We start from the raw sequence: 27,359 nt of genomic DNA on the forward strand, positions 1-27,359 counted from the left end.
ACATTGACTGTACAGACGACTTAAAAGATTTGCACAATAGATGTAACAACAACTCAGAATTAGCTGAAATTTAATCAATCCACTTTTAATCTTCAGTTACTGTGAGTATGCAGAAGACACCATTTAAGTAAATTCTCCTTTAACCTTACTTTGCACCTTTGTGCAACCTATCATTTCCACTCAGACTGAGTTTGGTCTATTGCTGTTGGCAATACAGCAATGCTTCACCTGCAGTTCTTTTCAGTGTAACCAGCTTACATCTGGATGTCTAGAGAAGTGCACCAGCCTGTGTCTCATTTATGATTACACAATGCAGTTTAAACAGCATTTGGAACATAAATCAAAGAATCATTAAGGTTGGAGAAGACCTCCAGGACCAAGTTCAACCATCAACCCAACACTACCGTGTCTCCTAAACCATGCCCTGAAGTGCCACGTCTACACGGTTTTTAAATGCTTCCAGGAATGGCGACTCCACCACCTGTCTGGGCAGCCTGTTCCAGTGCCTGACCATTCTTTCTGTAAAAGGATTTTTCCTAATATCCAATCTAAACCTCCCCGATGCAGCTTGAAGCTGTTTCCTCTCGTTCTATTGCTAGTGACCTGGGAGAAGAGACCAACACCCACCTCACTACAACCTCCTTTCAGGTAGCTGTAGAGAGCGATAAGGTCTCCCCTCAGCCTCCTCTTCTCCAGGCTAAACAACCCCAGTTCCCTCAGCCGCTCCTCCTAAGGCTTGTTCTCTAGACCCTTCACCAGCTTTGCTGCCCTTCTCTGGACACACTCCAGCACCTCAATGGCTTTCTTGCACTGAGGGGCCCAAAACTGAACACAGTGTTCAAGGTGTGGCCTCACCAGTGCCAAGTACAGGGGGACGATCACCTCCCTACTCCTGCTGGCCACACTATTCCTGATACAAGCCAGGATGCTGTTGGCCACCTTGGCCGCCTGAGCACACTGCTGGCTAATGTTCAGCTGGCTGTCAACCAACAAGCCTAGGTCCTCTCTGCCAGGCAGCTCTCCAGCCACTCTTCTCCAGGCCTGTAGCGTTGCATGGGGTTGTTGTGACCCAAGTGCAGGACCTGGGCACTTGGCCTTGTTAAACCTCATACAGTTGGCTTCAGCCCATTGATCCAGCCTGTCCAGATCCCTCTGCAGAGCCTTCCCACCCTCAAGCACGTGAACACTCCCTGCCCAACTTGGTGTCATCTGCAAACTTACTGAGGGTGCACTCGATCATTGATAAAGATACTAAACAAGAGTGGCCCTAACTCTGAGCCCTGGGGAACCCCGCTTATGACCGGCCGCCAACTGGATATAGGTCTGTTCACTACAACTCTCTGGGCTCGGCCATCCAGCCAGTTTTTTACCGAGAAGAGTACACCTGTCCAAGCCACGAGCCGCCAGCTTCTCTAGGGGGATACTCCTGAAGACAGTGTCGAAGGCTTTGCTAAAGTTACATGGCTAATTCAGACTTCTAGTCAAACAGGACAGGACACAGTGACAGGATGCTAACTTGTTTCTTTTACCTCTTTACACCTATTCAGACGGTAGCTTATTACACCAAAACAATGCAACAAATCACTTCTTGGCCTAAGCTAGTATTTTGACATGTATTTCTATTAGATAAAGCATAAGCTCTTGCCTCAAGCATAACATATACTCTATGTTGATTTTAAGTAGCCAGGAAGACTCAGCCTCCAGCTCCAGTTCTTTTCAGTTTTGGAGTTCCTCAGAAGAGAAAAAGAACAGGTACACTGACAGTGTCACGCCAACATCCATTATTTTTAAATAAAGCATAGTTAACATCTAGTTTTAAAAAGAACTATATCTCTCTCCTCCCCTTCACAAAACTTCGCTGTATTTCTGCAGCTTGAGAGAAATGAGTATTCAGCTCAGTCTGTTTAGGGTCTTTTCTATTTACAAAATATATTTTGGTAAAACATTTCATTAAATGTTCTGCAAAGACTACATTCAGCTTCAGCTTTTCTTAGTTCTTAAGTATTCACTGACAGAAGCCACCATAAGCAAAACCAATAAAGACTTAAAAGATAGCAGAGTTCAGAAGAGGAAAACAATAAGGTGCACACTTTATGAGTAGCCCTGTAAAGGATAAATAATTGTATTTCCGTATGTTATCATTTTGCCATCTAGCAGCACTACAGATGCACAAATCAAATAGCCCATATCTTCTGATTCTGTAAGCAAGATAATATTTTACCATAGTAATTAAAGCATGGGAATGTATTAGTAGAAGCATGTTTCATCAATAATGCATTTGTTGAGTATCTTAGTGACAGAAGTAAGAGTTACTCCATAGTTAGCACAGAAAAGCATTGTTTCTTTTGTGTCATCTTAGGTGTTATACCACCTTCAAGAACAGAAGACAAGAATCTATTATGCTTTTCGCCAACTAAGTGTTTTATACCTTCATAATGTTATCATCAGGCTGCTACTAAAAGAAGCAATAGATCTCAGAAAAGTTTCTTGCTTCTTTAAGCAACAATATTAGCAAGTATTATTCAGTGTAATATTTGTAATGCACGATATTTGTAATGCATTACTTCCATAAGAAAAAGGAAAGCTTTTATTGGCAACTCATATTTGGTGAGCTTTACTAACTAGCAATCACATGAAGAAAACATAGAAGAATATGTTCAGCGTTACTCCATCAAAATCCATCTTTGAAGATGGGTGAAGATTTTTTTTTCCTAGGGCATCCCTCTATTAAAAAAAAAGGCTTCTAGAGGTCCTTAAACCTGCAAAGATACACCAGAGTATAACAAATACTGCTTTTCCAATGAACAAATGATTGCCTAAATTACCTCAGTCTTATAATTCAGCACATCAGTGGTTAGAATCGCATTATTTATATTAAGTACTGAAGACTGAACAAAAATCCCATTAAGAACAACTACAATCTAAGTCTCACTACTATTGATAGGTGATTGAAGTTTTCTTCAGTGTAAGCGGAAATCTGAAAATCCAGCTGACTGATTTAATATCTAAAAAACCCCACACTTTAGGGGCTATAGTCAGGATCTATAGTTTTCATGAACAGACTGGTTTATTCTACAAAGTGTAATCATCAGTGCTGTTAACTGAAGCTGTCTCCCATAAACAGGTCCCTTCTGTGTTGCCTAGTGCAAAAGAAGTCGTCTTAATTCACCTGGAGTTTCAGAAGCAGCCCAATCCAGTAGCTGAGAATGGTAGTCCTGTCGTTCCTTGCCTCCCCACTTATTTTAACTGTCTCATTTGCTAGAATTAGTTCTCCAGCATATCAGATCTATGATCCTGTTATATCAGGCTCCGCTCACACAAACACTAAATGCTGGTAAGGAACTTCATAGCTGTCTATTGCTGTCTTGTTTGGACAGCATTACTTGAAATTACAGGAAGCTACCTGTGAAAGCATACTAGAAATTCAGCTACATATCACAGAATTAGTACAGAGTCTTTCATTGCTGATACAGATAAATTCAAGAAAAAAGATTACAAGTTAAATAATTGCAAGCATCTAAAAGTGATTTAGTGATCTTCACTGGGAATTAAAACCCTAAGGCAGCCACGCTGAAGTCCAAAATCCAATATATCCCCACCATTCATACCTTAACAGCTTACAAGAATGGCAGTTGTAACTAGTAAGGAAGATGATGCTGCTGAAATCACTTGCTAAATTTACCAAGTATATTTGTTCCCCCATATGAAGGATTGCTTTATAAAGCTATGTATGTTCTCTTAATCACCACATAATTTAAACTATAGCTTTTTCTATTTCAAGAGGAGCAGAGTCTGTCAAACACTATTAGAGACAAAAAGGATCTATCTACTAGTTTCCTGACCTTCAAGGATGGCTTTAACACCAAGGATATAAAATTAACCTATCACGTATGTAGGGAAACCTCTTGGTTCTGAATCAAAAGTTGAAAAACTTCATACATTACAAAGAAAGCAAAATCAGACTAAATTAACATAATAAAAGAAAGTTAACACTCTTCCTACCTCAATTAAGATATATATATATCTCTAACCACTTACTCACCTGAAACATAGCTTCCTCCTGTGGTACAGAGAATGCTCTCTCCTCACATGAGGATGGTTTATGAGTGGGTGGAAGATCAATCCTGTAGTAAAGAAAGAATGAAACATGGCATGCCATGTTTGTCAAGTTCAACTGAATGGTCAGTTAGATATTATTTATTTTAGCTGCCAAATCATCCAACACTCACTCCCAGGGACACATACCTTTCAGTCAGCAATGACACGTATGTAGAATATTGTAATGTTAACACACAGCACTGGCAATAATTCAAGCTCCATACTCTGCAGAAAAGCACCACCTGTAATTTGTTATTTACCCTATAAGGTGTTAAGTAGACTGAACTCCCTACCCCCCCACATCCTCCAACTAAGCAGGATTAGGGACTACTGGTATCTATGATGATTTCTAGGTTATGAGATACAGCTTGAGTATCATTTACTACCGCAGCCTTTCTTTGAAAGGCCTTCAAGAAAGCCTTACAATCATTACATGCAAAACTTCCCCACAGTAGCTTTCTGAGTGAAAGCAAATGGTTATAAAAAAAATGAGGTGTTTAAGACTATTCATATAAATATGCTTCAGCTACAGAATTTAAGAGAAATAAACAAGAAAACTATTTCTAGCCATGTTAGAAATCACTCAGTTGTAAGAAAACACTTGATTCATCTTGCTAGCTCAAGAGATTCAAATGCTGAAACTTATTTTATGCTAAATGCTAGAAATTATTTTATTCTACTCCTCATTAAGATATACAGACACAAGAGACATTTTCATTTTTCATTCAGCATAAGTGTTAACTGTATATAGCACAAGCAAAGTAACTCATATTTACAGATATTCAAGGCCACTGTCACTTTTTATGTATGTTCCAAACAGGGTCTAGACATCATCCACTGTAACTGACAAAAATCTTTTCAGGCTTTTGTTTTACCATATTGAAGAAATCATCAACATTCCAGAAAGCACACTAAGCCAGTCATTTCTAAGCACACATGTCCGTGGGGGCCTGCTTCACTTCACAAATTAGGATAAATCTTAGTGGACTTCCACTTCTGCAGAGCATGGTCCATTTGCTGTCATGTTTACGATATGGACTATGATAAACTAGTAATCTGTAGCATCAGCCATGACAGACCTCTCCTCTGCCCTCCAGTTCAATCGACGAGTATTTTTCTTATAATTTTTTATCTCTCTAGAAGTTATTTTTATTATCTCTGAAGTCATTCTTAGCTTCCTCATTTCTTTTTCAGAAATGCAAGTGATTTACATTTGTCTACTCTGAAAATACAGCCCTGAAATTATGACAGCTGAACAGCTGCTAAGGAAACTCATACATTTAAATTCCTATGTAGACCAAATGCTTTCTGCATATTGCTTTCAGTTAAAGAAAAAAAATCCAACGCATACTCACACTTTGTCAAGATAAGATGGCCTTTTTTTCCTTGGGGTCAGCAGCACCGTCACAAAGATGGTAATGATAAAAAGAGCAAGGACTGCTCCAATCACAGCCCCTGCTACAGCAACAGAAGATGTCTGCTTAAATGGCACATCTGCAATGTGATAGCACAGGTTACATCTTTAAGAAGTTCACATACTTTCAATACTCAGATAAGCTATTTCAGCATTGTTCTAAGAAACACCTCTTCCTTCTGTGACCAAACAGAAAGCCTTGTCCTGCACTAGCTCTCTTGCAGTCTTGACTCCGGTCACCCAATTAAAAAACTGGTTGGATTGAGAGAACTCATGAATCATTAATACAGTTTCAAAAATTTCATTGCCCACTTTTAATAAATACTAGCTGCATGCTTTTATTTGATTTCAAGGCAAGATGAAGTTACAGAACACATGTTTTGCACTTATATGAGCAAACGAGGTGCTAATTCAACTATGGCTTAGGGAAAAAAAAGATATACTACTAGGAGCAATGAACATACAAACTCACTAATATTTTCCTTATACTTATCAAAGTAACCCCTAAGACCATTTATCATCTCTAGGACTTCACACTTGAAGCTATGAGAAACAGTAACTTTTATAAATAACTTTTAAGAGGGGAGGAGAGTTTTTTTTTAAAAAAGCATTTTTCTTTTACCTCAGCATTGTCAAATCCAACGTTTAACAACTCTCAAACTGAATTAACACACTTGTCCATCTTTAAAGGTCACCCACTTCACTACGCTAGGAGTTAAAAAAGGTCTAATCTCAAAGCTGTGAAACCTGTCAGCATACTTTAATTCAGTATCGTCAATCTGTTTCAAACTTGCAACAAAAGGCTTATCATGAAGTTGTACAATGGGAATAATTCACATTAGCCACACTAAAAATTTTACCTGTAAAATACAGGTAGCATACAGAAATTATGCTCTGATCTAAATTGATTACTGGATCAGAAAGGTAAGAGAAAACAACTTTAAAATGTCCACAGCTCTAGCTGAAGTAAACTGCATTAGAAATATGTTACAAGTATATTTTCCTTCAGAAATTATATGCTGTGTTCCTCCAAATACCACAGAACCATCCTTTAATCAATCTCTTACCAGAGAAAATTTCAGGAGCCTCTCCAGCCATATGTTGTATTCATAGGTCAAAAAACCAAAACAACTATCCAATCTGTTTCATCAATTACTCATAATTCTAGTGCTGTTCTGCCTGTATACTGGAAAGCTGGACAAAGGCATCTTTTTCTCATGTCTCATTTTGAGGAAAAAAAAAAAAAGAATGAGCAAAACCCCGCCAAAAACCAAACACCCCCCATCCCCCACAACACCACCCAAGAAACCAAACCAACATAAACCCCAAACCACCTTATTTCCAATCTGATAAAGGGATTCCTGCCCTCTCACTGCATATGAAAGACCTGACAGTAATACTCCCCCAGGATCACTCATGCAGGTATATTTAAGTAGATTGAACAAAACCAAAATCAGCATTTTCTGTGACTTCCTGAAAGTTAAGGAATAAATTCATAGATTAACAACATGAAAGAAACTAATTCGCTCCAGATCAGTATCGCATAACACCTTCAGTGATAATTGTTGTATTTTACAGAACAGCTTTCTTCGCTCTATTTGTCTGTCATATACCATTTATATACACAAGAATAATAATTCCCATTTTCTCCTGAAGAATGGGCACATGAATCAGTGGAAGGCTTGCTTAACCACTGCATTTTAATTTGCTTAAGTATCATTTACACTGGGTGCCCCTCTTGTTTGAGTAAGTTGCAGGTAACCAATATACACTATTAGGTTCAGAATTCATGAAGACACTTTGGTCTTATGATTATACCAGAAGACTTTGTTTTATACTGTACTAACTTAACAGTGCCTTTTTTCTGGTAAATTCTGCTATAATGTTGAGATATCATAAAGTATCATACTTTCAGTGAAATTGAGCCATTGAATTCCTTTTTGGGTGAGATGACAACAGCCACCCATTTACCTCTGAATGACAGCAATATCCCAGCAAGTGTGGCAACATACAGCAACTGAAGTGCAGTTACCACAGGGCTCACTTAATTTGCTTTCTTAAAATTGCTTTGGGGAAAAAAGTAGGCACAAGAATTCTATCAGTCTAACCAGAAGAATGATCAGAAACCCAGACTACCATGCCAAGCAGAACAAGCCAGAGAGCACCTAAAAAGGCATGGTGCCAGCTACATGGCATTTTAACCACCAGTCAGAAATATATGGGAATTAACTCACTCCAAGAAAACACAGCTAAAGCAGAACTACACCAACTGCAAGCAAAAAATAGTTGGTTTTTTTTTTAAAGAATATGAATCCTAGACAGTGTATCAACTGTGCTTAAAGTACAACTGTTTGGACAGCAGCTACCCCTGTTAATCATTGTCAAGGTTCATACTTTTTAAAATAGTTTCTAAAGATACTTGTTTTATAAGCCTAAACTCTTCAAGAAGAAATGCTACAAAGCCTATCTTAAACAGCTTAAATACTTCAGTTCCTTCTACTCAGCCTCTGGTTTTATTATGCTTTTTCATCTTCAATTTTAAGATCTGTCAAACATTTTTGAACACTACCTATGTTCCAGAATGTAACAAAAAGTTTATTCACACAATAGCCATTTGTACTTACAATCAATTCTTTTTACAGCAGACATAATGTACAAAACATTGCAACACACTTAAGTCCTACCCCTACTATCAACTTCAACTCCAAAACATTTCAACTTCTTAACCCAAAGGAATTAAATATATATTTTTAGAAATAAGAACAAAAAATCCACAGAGACAAAAGCAAGATATCTCATGTGGAGAACAGGTTTATGGTTATGTTTATTTCCAAGTAACACCATCTTTTAAAGATGATATATCAAGTATTTTTTATCTGAAGAGAGGTATGATCTCTGTATTCCAGAATTAATTTGGATCAGAACCTTCTGCTAGAAATTTAACTCCTTTCCTTGTGTTTGCACTCAAACTACAGATAGACACAATATCATTTGCTATTGTTTGTGAGACTTCGGTCAATCATGTATCAGTACTCCACTAATCTGATCATGAACTTATGTTGTTTAGGGATGTTTTCTATTTGAATTTCAAATAAAGCTGTTGTCTTAACAGTTTTTGAAGACATGCAGTCATAAGCAATCACAGTGTATTGTCTACAACACTCAGTACAACTATTTTTGTGAAGCTCTAAATGCTGTAAGCTACCAAAGATCATGAGGCTAGAAAAGAACTTCCAGCATGAATGCTCACCAAGCAGCCGTAATTGTGCAGCCTATTTCGTTTCAAAGGCAGCAGAGGTTTTTCCTTTTCAGGTTTCAAATACTAATAGCCATATCAGCTTCATTTTCTTGAGCTAAACACTTAAAAATGGCACTTCAAAGGATCTACTATTCTAATTATGAATTTATCATTGTTCTTTAATTGATCTAACGTTATTTCATTCTTTCCTATATAACCAGTAGAATTAGTTTGGTGAATCTGCTCAGGACAACGTAGAACTACTCCAGATGTCAGATGAGGTGTCCTACATAGATCATTTTAAAGAACAAGAACACGAACATGTTAGATCAGTATCGATTATTTGCAGGGAAAACAAATCCGCTGCGGTACAGAGACTGCACAATTTATCTAAACTCCCATTTCATAGATTCTGTAGTTGCACCATCGGAGTGTTCTCACTCTACAAAGTAGCAATACAAGTGTCTACTTCCCTACTAACATTGAAATTCTAGTTACCCTCTTCGAAGCAAGCATTATAACTTGTTCAGAAGCAGCGTAAAACCGCTGTTTTAACTTCTGGTCATGAAAATTCTAGTAAATGCTTTGACACCTCTTAGCATGCTTAATATTTATTGGCACCTGGGAAAAGAAAAAGAATTTGCATTAGCCTCCAGCTTAGAAATCTATTAGAGTTTTCTTCCTAGTTGTGTCCAATTCTCCAGCTTTCAAATTCAATGGTAAAATTCGCACAAAGCCTCAGAAACAGGCCTCTCAAATTGTACCCTGTGTACTTATTAATGAATACAAGACTCTTTTTGTGAGTTTTAACATCCTGCCAATTACAGGCCTAACAAAATATCTTAACCGTATGTATATACAAACTAACATAAGCTTTAGAAATCAGTGACTATAAAAAATAATTTTTCATCTTATTCAAAGACAAGCCTTTGACCTGTTTACAGTTACTCCTCAAAATCTTCCTTATAAGTTACTTTCAGTGCAATGACTTTTTAAGTACATAGTCACAAGAAGGCTCATTAAAATGCTAAGAGGTATTCATTTTTGTGCAGAAAAACCTAAAAATAAAGCTTTGATTCTGCTGTAACTCATTTTAATTGGAAAGTATTTGCTATACAGAAACATTAAATTTACCACGGATGGTATCTAGATTGTAGTAATTCACTTAATTTGCAAAGTAAATGCCCCAAAAGATTACATTTGATCATTGCCTTAGGTAAACTTCATTTTAAATCAGAGATCCAAGACAGCCACTTTTTATTCTTCAACAATTTCGAATGACAACTTTAATTTAACCTTTTTTTACCTCTGACATAGACCAATATATAAGCACTCTGCATTAAAACTCAAATCTTGAACAGTAGTACAGCATTGGGAAAAAAAAAGCAGCTCAAATACATCTTCCTCAGATTCTATATTTCCATTTGTCAAGTCACAATATAAAAACCTTCCAAAAGAAAAATCAGTTTCAAAAAGTTTATTCTTCCTCTTGTGTAAGTATAAACAAACTGAAAGTGATCAGCCAATGAAATGAACCGTAGGTACACCTTTAGTTTTCAGTGGTTACTACACATACCACTCCCTCCGAGATATTACCGATCCATCTATGTGAGAAACAAAGTCTTCTTCATTGTCATCATAACATTCACCACCCATATACTTCATTCCCAATGTTCCACCTTCATAGTAATCCATTGGTCTTTCATAACATTCCTGGTACCTGTTAATATTGTCTATATTGTTCCACTCCGGTTTTTCAGGGTCTTCTAAATAATCTTTAGATATTAAGCTGTTCATTGGATGCTTTATTTCTTTTTTTATACTGTCAGGGTAAGAATCCACATCATCTGACTGAAGAACATCTATTTGAGACTCTTTTTGCATATCTGATGGTGGAATGTAGTTCTTAGCAAAGTAGTCACCGCGGAACGTCCGTCTTCTCCTATAGCAGATAATTCCAACCAGAACACTGACAAGTATGAGGAAGAGAGCCCCACCCACCGCACTACCGATGACGGTACCCCAAGTGTCTTCCTGCATTGCTGGCAAGGTTGATGTTGGAAAATCTATTATTCTAGGTTCTGTTGCTAAACCTGTGATGCCATCAGTCGAAGGATGCCAGGGAACCGTGGGCAGTCGAGTGGTAGTAGTAGGAGGATCTAATGGAAAGAGCAAAGAAGTAGACAAGACACAGAAAAGGCACAGAATGTCAATGCAAGCTAAATCAGTTAAGGGTTTATAAGAAAGCAAAGTTGATGGGTATGTTCTACAAGAATAGTTTTTCATTCTCAAGTTCATGGCACTACAAAAAGCCTTACACTTCCCACAGGCTTTGAACCAGCTTGATTACATGTGGTTTTGAGCTATGCTGCAGCAGGATGGGAAGTATGTGAAGAAAATAAAATAAAAATAATGTTTAAGTAGACATCTTGCCCTCTTCAAAGTAAGGACATGCACCTTTTCTGCTTAGATATTCACTGTTTACAGTTCATTATTTACCTCCCCCATCGAAGAATGTTGTCTATTAGGAAAAACCCAAGGCAGTCCTTTCTCTTTCCAGCCAGTAGTTAGAAATACTGGGTGAAATTAATTTATTATGCCAGAGTCAATTATTCCACATAAAATTCCCACTCCAGACATTGTTCAGGGAACAGAGTATAAGAATGAAAAACTATGAGTTGTGTGCTCAAGTCAAGAGCACGTGAACTACTGATTTTTAAGCTATTCTCTCCAAAAACATTTGTTGCATTAATACAACTTACTCAGCTTCACCTTGGGATTAGTGAAAGAAGCATAGTTAAAAATGGCAATTATTAATCCATAACACTTATGTTGAGCAAGGAGTTTTCAGGATTTTAAAATAAAAAACTGGAACATTTGAAGTAAATATGATTTCTATATATTCCTCCTAAATGCAATTTGACCTCTCATGAACAAAAATTTCCATATTCATTCCTCAGTATAAAGTATCAACTGATTTGATGTCAGATTATGCAAGTAAATAGGAGACTGCCAGATACCGAGCTTCTCCAGGACTCTGGTTTTTCCATTGTTTTTTAGGTGCGCTGGAGATGTATGCATCTATATTGAGGTTGCAAGTGATGGGCTGATGACACTGAGAAAGCCTCCTGAGATTATCCCAGTCAATCGCAATGTTATATGCGACTCCAGCTTCTATTTCTGTGCCGCACTTAAAACTGGCTTTTTGCCTTGCCCAATGCAAGGTAATTTTTAAAATCAGTAAAGCAACAAACACTAAGCATGTTATTACAGCTTGAATCTTTTAGAGAGAATATTACATGGACAGCCAAGTAGCTCATTATGTCATGTTATTTAGTTAAACGCCCATAAGCAAGATTCATGGAACTACTACTACTATATTACAGAGGCACCCTAAATTTACCACCACAAGAAGTAAAAGATAGAACTGTAGACTTGTCAAGCTTCCAGTTATTTGACAAATCATAACTTTAAAGATTCATAAATATGACTTTCAATCTTACTACTCAGAGATGGCCATTCTCTCATACTAGACAGAATTGCAACATTTGTCATGATCACTACAAATCATACTTCAGACTGCTCCTCAGTGGTGAACACAACGTTTTAAGCTTGACATAAGTGAGGTTTTACACAGATATTTCATAGCACATAATTATATTACTTGACTAAGTAAAAGTGGTGATTTGTTAGGGAGCTATATATAAATGAAATTAATTTGACAGAAGACAGGAAATTGAACAAGGAAGATGCACTACCAAAATGAACAAGAAGAATTCAGATTATGATTTTAGTAAAAACTGATTTAAAGTGAGTTTAATAATTTAACAAAGAAGTAGAGATAAAGGAATCCAAGTTTACCAGGGTTCCCATGTCCCACAAATCCATACGTCAAGAAGTTAAACTCAAACCCCTCTTCTTAGAAAATATATTTGCTTTAGAAACAAGATTTGTTAGCTTAAAATAGTTTCAGACAGTACCAGCAATATCTTCTTCCAGGCTATATATACTTTTTTTTAAACTGGCTTTGTAATTGTTCATCTATTTCCCTGTGATACTGAGGTCTTAAGTTTCATCCTCCGCATCTACAACGTAAAATACATTCACAAGTACGTAGTATTTGCATCCTGGCAAGTTTAACCGTGACATGTGAAACGAGTACAGTGGCAATTACACACTTATTAATATATTACGGTACCAGTGTTCTACAAAAAGCTATTCCTCCAAAACTTTTCATCCACCAGTTGTCAAGTTGTCCAGCTGCATCATCTAAAAGCACTAGTTAATATATTAATCTTAAATTATTTGCAAATGTAGTATCAATTCCGTGCTTGCTTACATGTGTTAGAATACATAACCCATTAATACTTCTACTGTCTATTTGTGTCAGCACTTCTTACTGTTTAAGAAAAACAAAGTTACAATCATCCCTCCTTGTTTATAAGGCCAATTAAAACTAAGAACACGTGAATTTAACTCCTAACATCGCCCAGAGGTTTCTGAACATAAAACTAGGCTTATGTTTTTATGTCCTGCACCAAGCAAGTTTCCCAAATAGAAAGTAACATTAAGAACAGGAATGTTAGAGTTCCTTACCTCTACTCCATAACGTTTTACTTGCAAGTCACATCTCAAATGCTATCTCCAAATCAAGAAAATGCCATTCTTGTCTGTTGCTATGGAAGACTATTTCTTTCATACCAACAAGCTGCTAATTATAACATTTCACATCATCACCAATGCCTTTTTTTTTTTTTTTGAGTTCTTAATGCTTTTCAAATAACATTAAGCACACCATTTTGATTTTAAGTTAATTGATTCAAATGGCACTTTATTCAAAAGCATCAATTTCCTACCTATTATTTTCTTTAACATTTTACTTATGCCCCAGTGTTTAACACCTCTCATCTCTTTCACTGATGTAGGCTTGTGTTGCTGCACAAACCACAACATAAAGTATCCATGCAGGGCAGCAAGCTGGAAGCAGCAGAAATTCTGAAAAAAATTAGTTTTATGTTAAATGGATCTTGATTTCTGTTTTTGTCTCTTACTATGTTCTGGGCCCTGTTCAAATCCTTATTGCATATACCCACATGATATAATGATGGGGAGATGAAGACCCACAAGAAATTTTTTCTACTATTACATAGCTACCACCCTCATTAAAGTAGGATAGGAGGCAACTGAAGAAAGCAAAAAACTACTTTCTGGTGTGAAAGAGTAAACCCATCAGCTCCCTCCATACTTGAAAAGTTTTCCTAGTTTGTTTCAAAGCCTTTGATAGTTTTCTACTGAAAAAAAGCAAGATTTGCTCTTTAAATGAAGCTCTAGTACCTTCTCAAACAAAGAACCATGGGCCTTGTACACTATGCTTAGTTTTCCCTCTATTCCTTATTTTCCAGATGTTTCCCATGAAAGCTGGTATCAACTTCCAACAGGTTCATTCTGCTATTTTTACTTTTCCATAAAATGACTATCCTTAATACAGGTTTTTCCCAGCTCTTGCAATGCAAACAACTTACCTTGGGGAGATGAGTTTCTACAATTAAGTTCAGTCGAGACATCCAACTACATGATATGCCTCACGTCCCAAACACTACATTTCCCCACCTTAATCTCCCTGGAGTACATCCTTGTTAAACATCCAGGACCCATTTTGCTGCTGTGGGAATTCAAAGCCAACAAGAGGCCAAGTGTCAAAAGATGAATGGGCAAAGATATGGATGGATCACCCTTGGAACCAGACCATTATTTTTGAAATACTGCAAGTCCTGTCTTGGTATCAACAAGCACACCATTGTAAAGAATCAACCAGAGAACACTTTTTAAACTACAAACCATCATGGATTTAGCCCACTATGAAGTATTTCAGGAGTAAGGTGATCAGCTCTATAGTAAGGAAGAAGGAAATTCAATACAGTCACACATCTCCCTTGACTGAAATTTGTCACTTAAGCATTACAGAAAAAGTTTTGGAAGGGAATGTACCTTGGCTAGTTGTTGTGTATCGATACAGGCAGTCAAAGTCTACCTAGTTTCAAAAACCATGACAAAGTCTAGTTCTCCCCATTTAAGGAAAAAAACACATGATAAACCCCACATTATTCAAGATCCACACTGACTCCCACATTCCTTTCTTTGCCTTCTGCAAGACAAGGACCTGCAATCCATTACTTAATATCCAAAGGTGAGTAGACTGCACAAGTTACATGGTATCACAGATTCACAGACCGGTAGGGGTTGGAAGGGACCTCTGGAGATCATCTTGTCCAACCCCACTGCTTGCACAGGGACACCTAGAGCAGGGGGCACAGGAACGCATCCAGGCGGGTTTTGAATGTCTCCAGAGAAGGATACTCCACAACCTCCCTGGTCAGCCTGTGCCACTGCTCTGGCAGCCTCACAGGGTGACAGGAAAAGTTTTTTCTCATATTGAGGTGGAACTTCCTGTGTTCCAGCTTGTGCCCCTTGTCCTGTCACTGGGCACTATTGGAAAGAGCCAAGTCCCATCATCCTGACACCCACCCTTTGGATATTTATAGGTATTGTTGAAATCCCCCCATAGTCTTCTCTTCTCCAGGCTGAACAAACCCAAGCCTCTCAACCCTTCCTCATAAGGGAAATGCTCCAGCCCCCTGATCATCTTGGTAGCTCTCCGCTTGACTTGCTCAAGCAGTTCCACATCCTTCTTGAACTGGGGGCCTAAAACTGGACACAGTACTCCAGATGTGGTCTCACCAGGGCAGAGCAGAGGGGGACAATAACCTCTCTTGATCTGCTGGCCACACTCCTTTTAATGTACCCAAGGATACCATTGGCCTTCTTGGCCACAAGGGCACATTGCTGGCTCATGGTCAGCTTGCTGTCCACTGGCACTCCCAGGTCCTTCTCAACAGAGCCACTTTCCAGTAGTTTAGCCCCCAGCCTGTCCTGGTGCATGGGGTTGTTCCTCCCCAGGTGCAGGACCTTGCACTTGCTCTTGCTGAATTTCATCACGTTCCCCTCAGCCCAGCTCTCCAGCCTGTCCATGTCTCACTGGATGGCAGCACAGCCTTCTGGTGCATCAGCCACTCCTCCCAGCTTGGCATCTCTCTAGTTCTCATTTTATGTAATGGAAAGTATCTGTCTGCATATAGTACATGTATGGTTGCAGAGATATATTTACCTCTCCTTCTTAACCTGTTGTTATTGCTAAATTTCCCTTAGATGCCAAGTACCTAAAAATTAAAGCTCTTGATAACTATATAGCATTACAGAAACAGCCCTTTCTTTCAGCTGCTGAAAAGCTTATACTGCAACTCCCTTGTAACAGCAGGGAAAGTAGCCTTTCCATGAAAGAAGGCTCTCTGAATGTCTGAGATTAAACGATTTTGAAACTTATCATTGCTTCTCCAACTATTCCCACCCTAAGGTCAAGTAGTAAGGACACTGTGTAACCCTCTCCCCACAAAGTATCTTGTGTACACAGGTTTCACATTGGAGTTAAACATTTTGCTTAGGATTATCTTCAGCTTGTTCCCCCTATTTGGTAGCATGGTAGATATGAAGATTTAGATCAGCCTGAAACAACTGACAATTTCTTTCAGAGTCAACCATCCATTTTCAAAGTTCAGTACTTCCGCAGTTTCTAGCTGGGATTTCCACACACCAAGTGGAATGTTTTGGCATTTCTTTGGGACACAAGAGAAAAACTGGTATCTTTAACATAATCTCAAGCTTGCAAGGAATATTCAGGAACAACTTTGAAAGTTCAGAGCCTGCTATACCGGGCAGCATGCAAGTTAACAGTTAGGATATCCTGGGACCCTCTTTTCTATACAGCAGAAAAGCAGTTTATCAATATCGCTTCCAGTATATACTTCAGAAAGTACAAGAGTGTCTATACACAATGCTCTCTCACAAAAGAGGTCTATACATGAAGAAATAAAAGCAAAAACGACGATCACTCTGCTGATAGCCCTGACAACATCCATTCTACAAGAAGGCAACTCTGTACTTACAAGTCACATTCTCAGAACTGCTAGGATTGTTGGCTAATAAAGGCTGGCTTTACTTTTAAGTAAAAGTCATCTCTTCCAAAGGCAGTCACTTAAAAAGATGAGAGGAAGCAAATATATTCTTATCTGAATGAGAGTCTCACAGGTCACCTCTCTTGCAAATGGAGAAAGGGGAAGCTTCAGTAAGCAGTATGAAGGTGAGGGAACACAGAGCCAAGAAAAAGTTCAATTCCTTGTGTAAAGGACACCCGAGTAAATCTGTATTACAAGATGAAGCGCTTTACATATCAAGCTGACAGCTTGTTTTAGTTCTACAGCAACAGGTTCTCCAAGTCAGGAACTTCAACAACACTTGATCATGTCTGAAATCCATGAGAAATATGACTTGCTTTTGCTGGACAACTATATAAACCAAGTTTAACTTTACTTCACTAAACAAGTAACAAATAGTGAAGGTATCTGTGCCTTAAAACCATTTACAAAAGTCTCTAGCTTCAAACACCATTTTAGTATTTCTCCATCCATACAAAGATGAACCAACTCCTGTAACTAAAACCTGGTGAATCTATCATTTAGTCCCTGTCAACTACTTCTATTTTCCCTATTCCACTTTAAGAGTATTAACATAAAGGTTAGGAGCACAACAGAATATTATAAATACAGCTTTATTTTTTGACAATGCATATTAGGACCAAAAGCATTTTTTGCTCAGCTTACATTCCGATCCTACAATACATTTCAACTTAGTTGTTTTTTCTAGTGGTTAAGTCTTACAACTACCAGCATCGTGGCTGTTCAGAAAGATTAACTTCATTAATTGTCTTTGACAGCTCCATAATTAAAATGTGAAAGATGGTGTGATCATACAGCTTTATCTGCTACCTTCAAAGTTTCACTTCATGGTTTTGCCAAGTTTTACACCGTGGAAAAAAGCCAAGATAGAAAACTAAGCTAATTAAATGATTGTTTTACAGTACAGCAGTGCTGTGTTCATCATTAACAGATATCTGCTCAGTCAAGTCAAATCTTAAGAGGGTAAGCAGTTTGACTTCAACTGTAATTCAGTCCTATTTTCTGTACTCCTGACATCAGTCTCCGTGTTCCCTCTACAGAGCAACCTGAACAATTATTATTTAAGATGGTCATTTTTGCGATTTCATGGTCACTTACTCATCCTTCATAATTTTACAAGCATTTCAGTTATTTGAAGAGCCAGTCACGCTGAAGTTATTCTTAGAGTTACAGTAAGACGTGCTTAATTTCTGAAAACAATACAGGTGCTATAATTCATGATTGGCTCACCTCATTTTAAACCAAGTCTCCTATATACTAAAAGTTAATACACAGTGCTTTTTATCAGCTTGGTATCATCTTCTCCAGGATATCTAGAGTAGAGTGCTGGATGCTTGTCTCCATGTTGAACTGATGCATAGACTTCCCCAAGCATTAGTTGTAGTGATACAGCACCAGATTTATTCTAAGTTGCCTAAAAATCACCTGTATTTTCTTAGATGTTGGTCTTGCTACACACTCCAAGATGAACATGAAGTATTTAAAACCTGAAATTCATTTATTGTCAACTGAAATATTTGTTTTTACTGCTGTACATAACTCGTAGAACCATGACCCTCTATGATCTCTAGCTAGCTGAGGTTCAGTTTTGGCCCTCCCTAAAAGCAGTTAAGTCTTGCTATTTGCAATAAAGCTACTGCAAAGTTGCTGAATAACGCTGAAAAGCAGCACATATGTAAACAACATCCATCAGTCTACACCAAACACCAGCTACTGCAGGTTAGCTATCTCTGCAGTAAGTAGTTTAAGTTATGTTGCATTTACCATAAGCTAGAACAAAAGCCATCACCACAGCTCAACTAGCATGTATTTCTATCATGCTTTTTCAAAAACTTGATTAATTTTAAGAAACATCATACGAGATTTCATACTTAGCCCATTTTAGTCTGTTAGTCACAAATATAATTTGAATGATAGCCTTATATTTTCATGCAGGACAGTCACGGTAAAAAGCAGGAGTTCTACTTACAGAAGATCATATTCATAGAACTGACATATTAAGTGGTAGACTTGAAAAAACTTCCCCCCTCCTTACAGTTAGACTATGGCTGAGAACAGAGCTAAACCATATTGTTACTTTCTGAGTACGTGTATTTGAATGTTACATATTCCAGAAGAATATTTAATCCTGTTTATGATTATATTATTTTTTTGACTTGTATTTCTTACAATGTGACAGTCTCCGTAATTGTTTTGAGACTGTTACACAGCCACGAGTTCTCCTCCATTAAGGAAGCATTAGAACCCAGCATCCAAAAGTAACTTCTCACAGAAGTAACTTTCATATTAATTTGCTGCACTTAAGTCTTTTAATAGCTAGAATTTTATATAATTTGTTTACAAATAACTCCACTGTCTCTAACTATTCAGAAATTTCCAGTTAGCTAGCTCATTAACTAGTCAGTAAATTAGAATTTGCTAGTTTTCCACAATGGCCTGCAGTGTAGTTACGTCAGTCTGACTGAAACACCATCCTATGTTTTGAAGATGCAGACAACTACCAAATATGAACTGTCACAGATACAGCTTTATGGATTCATACATCTTGTACCTTCAGTTTTAGTCTTAGGTTCTAATTCTCATCAACCCTTGAGTGTTCATATTTAGTTTAAGCATTTTACAAAGATGTCCTCTATGTTTGTTTCCTGTAACTGGCCAACATGCTCTCTGATACTTAATTCATATTGTGGAATAACTAAAGTCAAGAACTTACAGACATGAAAATTAAAACTTCATTCTGTTGTATGGTGTTGCTGCTCTTCAGTACTATTTTCCTTCAAAAATGATCATATATTAGCACTTACTGATCAATCTAGGTATTAGTTAATTTAGCTAATCCATTATGGAAATCTGAAGAGCTTTTTCACACTTGTACAGCTCTATTCACATATACCGTAAGTCATGCTTTCTTTCACAAAGAAGTTGTCATTGTAAAATGTTAATTACATTGTGTTAATAGATACAAGAATGTTTTCCAAGAGCAGTGGTGCTAAACAGACAAATTTGCCATATTATACTAAGTAGATCAGGAGTTCTGCATGAGATACTTTAACTTTATGATTACTGGATATCGGCATCCCAAGAAAAGGAGACTACAAGTAACTGGAGTGCAATGCACACCATTTGGAACATAACTGATTTTCTTAAAGCAGAGCATCTTTGACTTTTGTAGATGTAGTTGCTCCCCTCCCACTAACACCTGTTTTTTCAATTTGTTTCAGACAAGGTATGTTTATTCCAGTAACTGTGTCTGCCCAAAACGTTGGAAAAAAACCGAAGTTCACCTACCAAGAGAAAGTACTAACCTCAGGACCACTACGGGGACTACCTCAACCTTAAGAATGTCCACTGTATGTTGCTGTTATTGAAGAGTCAGTTTAACCCCAAGTGTTACTGTAGCTTTCAAATCCATACTTTCAATAGTTCTTGCACTATTAAAAGGCCTAAGTACTTTATGCATCAACTGGCTCTTCAGTTTGCTATTTCAACCATTGACCAAAAAAATTTCTGAGTTAGTATACTGTCTTTGCCATGGAGTAGGACTTACCTAATATGTAGATAGTCTTCTGATCACTTCTCTGACCAAGGGCATTAGTCACCTTACAGATGTAAGTCCCAGTGTAGTTGTAAGTCAATGGGCTGCTGAACTGCAGTGTATTGTTGACAGACAGCAATCCTTCAGGCCATTGTCCATCCAACCTAAAACAAAGTAGTTACATTTCAACTGTAACTTTAAGACTAACATCTAAATAACTAGTTTAAAGTAATAATTGCAACAGTCTAGAGTGACCTTTTCACTGTACTCTGACAATCTCAATGGGCTTTCCTTGGATATTCTCAGTATCCACCTGAACATTTAGTATTTTAATTTGTGCCAAGACCTTTGTATGTCAAGACTGCTGGCACTGGCGATCTGTCTACAAATGAACACTACTACAACTAAGAAAACATTATCTCCAAAGAACTTGGAAGAACAATGCAACTCAAGCTTTAAAAACTAGCAAACTAAGATGCACTTACACTGCTGTCAGGATTATCTGCCTGTTCTTTTCCATCCAGTTGAACTATCACAATAAATATTTCTGTCAGTACATGCTTAACTTCCAGGACATTTTGACTAGGATTTCTGAGGAAGAGTTCAAGCAGCTTCTCCCTTCTCAGCCTACCTCTTCTCATCTCCCATCACTCTTCCACCTAAAATACAGCACTAAAACTGAATTTGGTGCTTGGTGATATATCTGGGGAAATAACTGGTTTAAAAAACATTGTTTCCAGTCAGCTGGCTTTTCCAGATCTCTCATTCCCCTGTAGCATTCTGCATGTGATTGCAGTTAACAACTGTGTAAGCACAACAGAGAAAGGGGAAAGGGCAGAAGCACTGGAACTATTTTAACAGAGCTGCCACCTGCCCATTATACCCTTGTGTAATTTCATGCCATTGCAACCCATTTTGCTTTTATTTAAGTATCTATTAACAGCTAAGAAGGACTAAGTCAATATTCAAACATGATCACCAAGTCTCGGTATCTTGGAAGCATTTAGCAAGTATGATTTTGTAAGTAGTATCGAACAAAAAAAGCCACCCTGACACTTCAAAATAGGTATTTAAATCAAAAAAACCCCACAGTTAACAAGAAATGTGACCTCCAACAAATGTGTGTTCAAGGCAACACATTGCTTTGCTGACAATGATTATTACCCAGCACTGCTTTAGCCATATAAAATTGAGAAGTGATTAAGCTTGTAGTTCATAATTCATAGTACCAGAAGTATTTCAAAACACACTACAAAATAGTAAATCGGTTTGAAAGTCTTATTGTAATGAAGTCCTTATATGTGCAACATTTTAAAATATTATTTAACCATGAAGATATTACTATCCTAGCAAATACAACATCACATTTGCTTCCAAGGGATAGATTTTTTTTGTGTGGTAGTTCTGGAAGCTATTATAATTTGTGACCAGTAAAATAGCACACAATTTCCATACAGCTAGTTTCCATTTTCTTAAACACACTAGCTATCCTTCTTTTGCACAGAATTCCCCCCGCCTTGAAGTTTCTCATTCGCCAGTACTACAGCTTCTTGAATGGGTTTTGTTGCTGCTCAAACAAGAAGGTACACTAGTTTTATTCCAGAAAATCAAGCTTTTCTTGCAAAAGGTGGTTCAGTTTTAACCTTAGGAAGTTTAAAAGTGAACTCTGAAGCTTGAAGGGCTTTAAGTGTTATGCATATTTCTTCTGGATTTTCAAATAGAGGTTATATTGATTAGTTCTTATATACATGTCAAATTCAAATGGGAGAATTGAGAACCCAGCTCATCTGAAGAAACAACCAACACTGCTGTTGAGAGCCTGGCATGCTTTTTTAAACATAGGAATTTTTGCATGTTGAAGTCTCTCATCACACTGAATTTGAGCTAAGGATGGGGATGGGATAGCAGCCTACTATAGCGTGTAGGTAAGGCATACATTTTACTAAACCTACTTTAACATAGCCTTGCCATTCTGGCTAGTGCTAACTGCAATACTGACTTAAGATTTCAATGGCTGCTTTTACAATTGAGTCAGTTATAGTAATGTTTTGTTTTCTTGTGAAACTGCTATCAAGCAATTCCAAACTTATCAATACAATAATAATTTGGTTTTCAAACCACATTATGACTGCTGTTCCTATATGCTAAGTTATATCTACCATTGAGAAGGTAGGGAAATGGATTACAACTTCACATCAGTAAATATTCCTGTGATTTTTACTAACAGAAGCACTGTAACATAGCTACAAATAAATTTATACTGTTCTTAGGAAAGTTATTTCCTTTGTTTCTACAGGTAACAAATCAATTTAAAATAGCTGTGTTTATTTCTTTTTTTTCCCTTCACAGGACAGACTTATCTATGCTTTGTTTTATTGTCTTCCTCTGTCTTTGCCCAAGTACATCCATGGCTGCAAAAGCAAAGCCATCAGTTTCAAAGTAGGACCCACCCAATCCATATATTCATGAAACATTTTTTTTTTTAACCAGAGACATATGTTCAAGACCTAGTTTCCACCACTATGCAAAACACCACATTTATCTGTCTTGGCAACTACTCGAGCACTTCTATAAAACATGACAAAATCTGTAATTCGGTAAGCAGTATTTGCCATCTCAGGTGTAGCTTCCAGATTTTAAAATGCAGATACTGAAAAGTCTGTTCAAGTGTTTACTTTAAATAATAATAAAACAGAACTAATGAAATAATAGTTGGATCCCTACTAGATTTATTGGGCTTTGTTCTATATACTGCAACATACACAGTGTAGTCTACTTTAAGTGACTACAAAAGATTTTATCCTGAGAGTAATGACAACCTGTTCAGATTTGTAAATCTACAAGATATCCATTCGCCTATATTCATACATACACATATCTTGTATCATCCTTTTAAAAGGCTGGGTAATACCATTACAACCCAGTAAGTCCTGTACTACTTGCTTTCAAAACAGTTTTTTACTGTAATATAAGAGATTATACCATTGTAATCATGTGGCAAGCCCCTTTTTATAAATAGTTACCTGGTCCACATAAATTCCATAGGTAATGGATTTGCATCAGCATTACATCTGAGCTGAACATTCTCTCTCCCAATGAACCAGTTTCCATCATAGCCAGTTACTGAAACTTCTGGGGCATCTGACAAAAGAAGTTTAACATAACAATCACAATATTTCCTTCAAACATGAACTGTGCATGATGGTCAGCTCAGTGGAACAGAAGAGGTGTTTTGGGGGATATTTTTTTTTTTTTTAACTTAAAACCCAGCAACAACAAAACACAGAGAACACCAACGCCATTCCAAGCTACAGCATAATATGCAGCAGTGGATTAGATCAGGAACAGTAAGTTGCTTTAAATCAGTGCAACTGTCCCGCTGCATGTTTTCAGCAAACATACAGCGCTTTGGTGAAGTGAGAGGACTTCAGAAGAATGGCAGTTTAATGTTCTTTGGAAGTAAGGAATGGTAATTTAGAGCTACTTCTCACCAAGACAATACAACAAAGGATTAGAAGCAGCACTCTCGAAGCCAGGTAATTAGGAAATCATCAAGAAGTTCACAGATGCCAGTTAAAAAGGTTAACAGTTATCCACTGGCATCATAATATAAAACTATTGTTATGGCTCTAAAAAGCTAGGAGGTCACTTCAGATCAGCCAGAGACCCCAGCCAAAACATTCAGAACCCAGAGAACAGAACCACCAGTATAATTTGCTATAAGCTCCTACAGCAGAGATGGAGAAGTCGTTGCAAAAGCTGTAAGCATAAGGGAAGACTGAAGCAAGACTAAAATCTCTGCTTCTCATTTGCTACTCTGTTGCTTGCTATACCATTTTGGTAGACCTTCTGAAACATGCATTAGCACTAATTTCAGACAGAAATAAGTTTAAGACCACCTTGCTCCCTCATTTCACTTTAAATACAGAACTCCATTCTCTGATTCACTATTTGAGATAGTAATGGGAACAAATAATCTTTCCTTCCATTTCTGTATCAGTGGCACTTCAACACAGAATATCAGTTCGACACCAACAAAATAAACCAGTACTAATCACTGTTTTATGCCCAAGTGATTCTTCAGTAAACAGAAGAAACACAAACCCACAGAAGATTCTAGTCAAACAAAAATAGCAAAGTTTACTTTTTCCAGCCGCCATATTTCTTCTAATTGAACTGACATCCTCCGACGATTTAGGAACTTTAAAGCAGCACACAGTTAAGACAGGATACCAAAAGAACTTGAAAATAGCTTGTTCTGGTCATGTATGCATCGAACAATCGATTTATTGTCTAATAAAAAACGCCATAAAGATTATTATCTTAACTGGTTTTAGCTAGGCAGCATTGTAAGCCACCTCACTTCGTATTCATGAATTCTGAAGCCACAAATTTCTTCAACAAGCCTGGTATAGGTTCGAATTACACGAGCAACCCAAAGCTGAATAACAAATGTTAGGAATATATACGTTATGTTCGTGTTTCCTTATGCCAATTAGAGTGGAAAAAGCTTAGTAATTTGAAAATAATTTACTGATCCCCATAAGACCCACTTTCAACTTATCTCAAATATGAACCTTCATTAGAGTTCTTTATTAATACTGCTGAAACTGTATGGCACTATAAACAATTTATGGATCAAGTGAGTTTGTTATTTTGCTGTAATCTTTTCAATGTTAAATGCGACATGAATAATAATGTTCACCCACGAGCCAATATCCAAAACAAATAGTAGAAACATAATGGATTTAATAAAAATTTAGTTAGAAAGCTATTTCTTTTTTAATACAGAAACCCCGTGTTTCTACTCCTGCCTGACCTACTTATCACATGCTTTTCTATACAGTTTTAATTTCCCCTTTTTTCCCCCCTGGAACAGTAAGTGCTCATCTCCTTCCTGTGGAAAGCATACACCAATAAAGAGGGTAGTTACAAGACACATACCGAGTAGTAAATACCTTCTAGAATACTCACACTGTATGTCCAGCACATGAGGGTATCTTATCTCCTTTTCCAAAGCAGGGTGCCTCACAATACAAGTTATACGTCTTCCTCTTGCAAATCGTGTAGGGACAATCATATACTGACTTACAACCGTCACTGTTTCATTTGGAAACATAGTAGAGCTGGATTCCATTTCACCAAGGCCGCCTTCCCAGTCAATCTCTGCAGCAGGTTTTCCAGTGGCTGCTGTACAAGTGGCTGCTACTGTCCGATTTGCACCATCTATTAGAGGGTTTGGTCCTTTTGTTAAGCTCACAACAGGTTCAACTAGGGAGGGGAAAAAAGTCAATTTAAACAAGTAAGACTCCACATCTTTGTAACTGTTGCTATGTAAGAGTTCAGCAAGATCTAATCCATTCACAAAAGCCCATGCTAATCAGATATCCTAGAGATAAGATCACATCATGTATCAGAGATGATAGCTCTGCAGAGCTTTTGCCTGCTGATACTGTTAAACTTTAATGGGTGGACAAAGGTGAATGTTGCTCATCCACTACATTTAATGCATTGACAGGGAATTCCAAAGTGGTTAGTTTCAAAATGCCAGCTACAGTGCTCCAGTTGCAGTGTCTGACAAACAGCTTAAGATATTAGGTTGAAACTATGCTGTGATTTTTGAAAAAGGCTTGGATTCTACTGCACTTTAAACCATTATACCTCAGGTGTTAATCCATATTGTCAGTTTGTGTCATTTCAAAGCTACTTAATTCAGCGCTTTAACACCCAACATTAAGACTTTAAGCTTCTGTTGATCAGTACAATAAAAATTGATTCCATGCTGACAAGGACAGTTAACCTCAAAAAATATTGTTTAGATATACACATACATTATATATAAAATCTAATGTGTACACACAAATATACATAATACACAATTTTTATATAGAAATTGTTTCTCTATATAAATAAGATTATCTCCATATGTAGATGCCCATCACCTATAGATGTAAACCTATTTGAACTCAATACTACACCCAAGACTCTGCAAGTGGAAGGGTCTGACCACCTTGTAAACCCACTGTCACCCCAAAATTTCAGAGGCTTAGAGAACACACTTCCTTCTAAAATGAAGTTGAGTTCCTGATGTACAAGTCTACTGCTGAGGACCATAGTTTGAAAAGCTTTTAAAAATATTTCCTTCTGACTTAAATCTGTTTCAGCCCTGTACAAGCCATCCATCAGTTGCAGCTTAAGTCAGAAATACCACCTGGTGTTTCAGATACAAACCAAGATTTTGTCTTCTAGGATGGCCCGTTTCTATCATCAGTACTAGAAGATACACGTTTCCCAGCAGCATACCATCCTATTACATAATCCTTGTCTTTTGATCTAAATGAGGCTATGAAAGTCATCTGAAGTCACCACTACACACTGTAATGAATCATAGAATCATTAAGGTTGGAAAAGATCCTTAATCAAGACCAACCACTAACCAGAATCCACCTCAGTGGACCACCCCTCACCAACCACAAAGCAGAACACTTACAACTTCTGTGCCTTTCAGTATCCTATAAGGACAAGTTTAATTCACAAAATTTCCTTGCAAGAAGCTGAAAGCTGACCCACATTATCTTGAAATGAGATAGAGCAGAGGTCACAGTACTTGGCAAGATACCTCTCCAGCTACCTATACTTTCAAGAGATAACTGGGTAACAAATATTTTCAGCTTGAGTAAATTCACTACCGGAATCAGTTTTTCCTTTTTCTTCTGCTCAGTCTAACTCTCCTCACTGTCTGAAGAAGGTGGTTGCTTATTTTTTCAATTACACTGAAAGGAAAGGCAACTACTAAATAGATAACCTTATAAAAGTATGTTTTCTGTTCTATGCTTGAAATGCTTAAAGAATACATCTAACTACCAAATTAAAGGTTGTTTGTTTGGGCAGATATTTACAGTGAATTATTTTCTACTTTATTTCTCTGAAAGCCTACCCTCTCATTTATTAGTGACCCTACTGTAAATAAACCAGCAGCAGGGTTTTTCTGTCAAGTCCTACATT

General features: G+C 37.4%; 1 protein-coding gene across 2 annotated transcripts in view; it reads right to left on the bottom strand.

Moving 5' to 3' along the window:
- NECTIN3 (nectin cell adhesion molecule 3) overlaps positions 1-27,359 on the bottom strand; it is a 74,321-nt gene that overhangs the window by 11,690 nt on the left and 35,272 nt on the right. The window contains exons 3-7 of one of the 2 annotated variants that reach the window (XM_075103975.1): positions 25,329-25,625; positions 23,378-23,495; positions 20,367-20,518; positions 5,454-5,592; positions 4,043-4,124 (exon numbers count right to left, since the gene is read on the bottom strand). In XM_075103975.1, coding sequence (XP_074960076.1) covers positions 4,043-4,124; positions 5,454-5,592; positions 20,367-20,518; positions 23,378-23,495; positions 25,329-25,625 — 788 coding nt within the window. Of the gene's footprint in view, positions 1-4,042; positions 4,125-5,453; positions 5,593-9,990; positions 10,910-20,366; positions 20,519-23,377; positions 23,496-25,328; positions 25,626-27,359 lie in introns of those variants that run through there. The other variant, XM_075103966.1, reaches the window with a different exon arrangement.

This window comes from Phalacrocorax aristotelis, chromosome 1 (genome assembly GCF_949628215.1).
Source record: "Phalacrocorax aristotelis chromosome 1, bGulAri2.1, whole genome shotgun sequence".
Taxonomy (NCBI): Eukaryota; Metazoa; Chordata; class Aves; order Suliformes; family Phalacrocoracidae; genus Phalacrocorax; species Phalacrocorax aristotelis.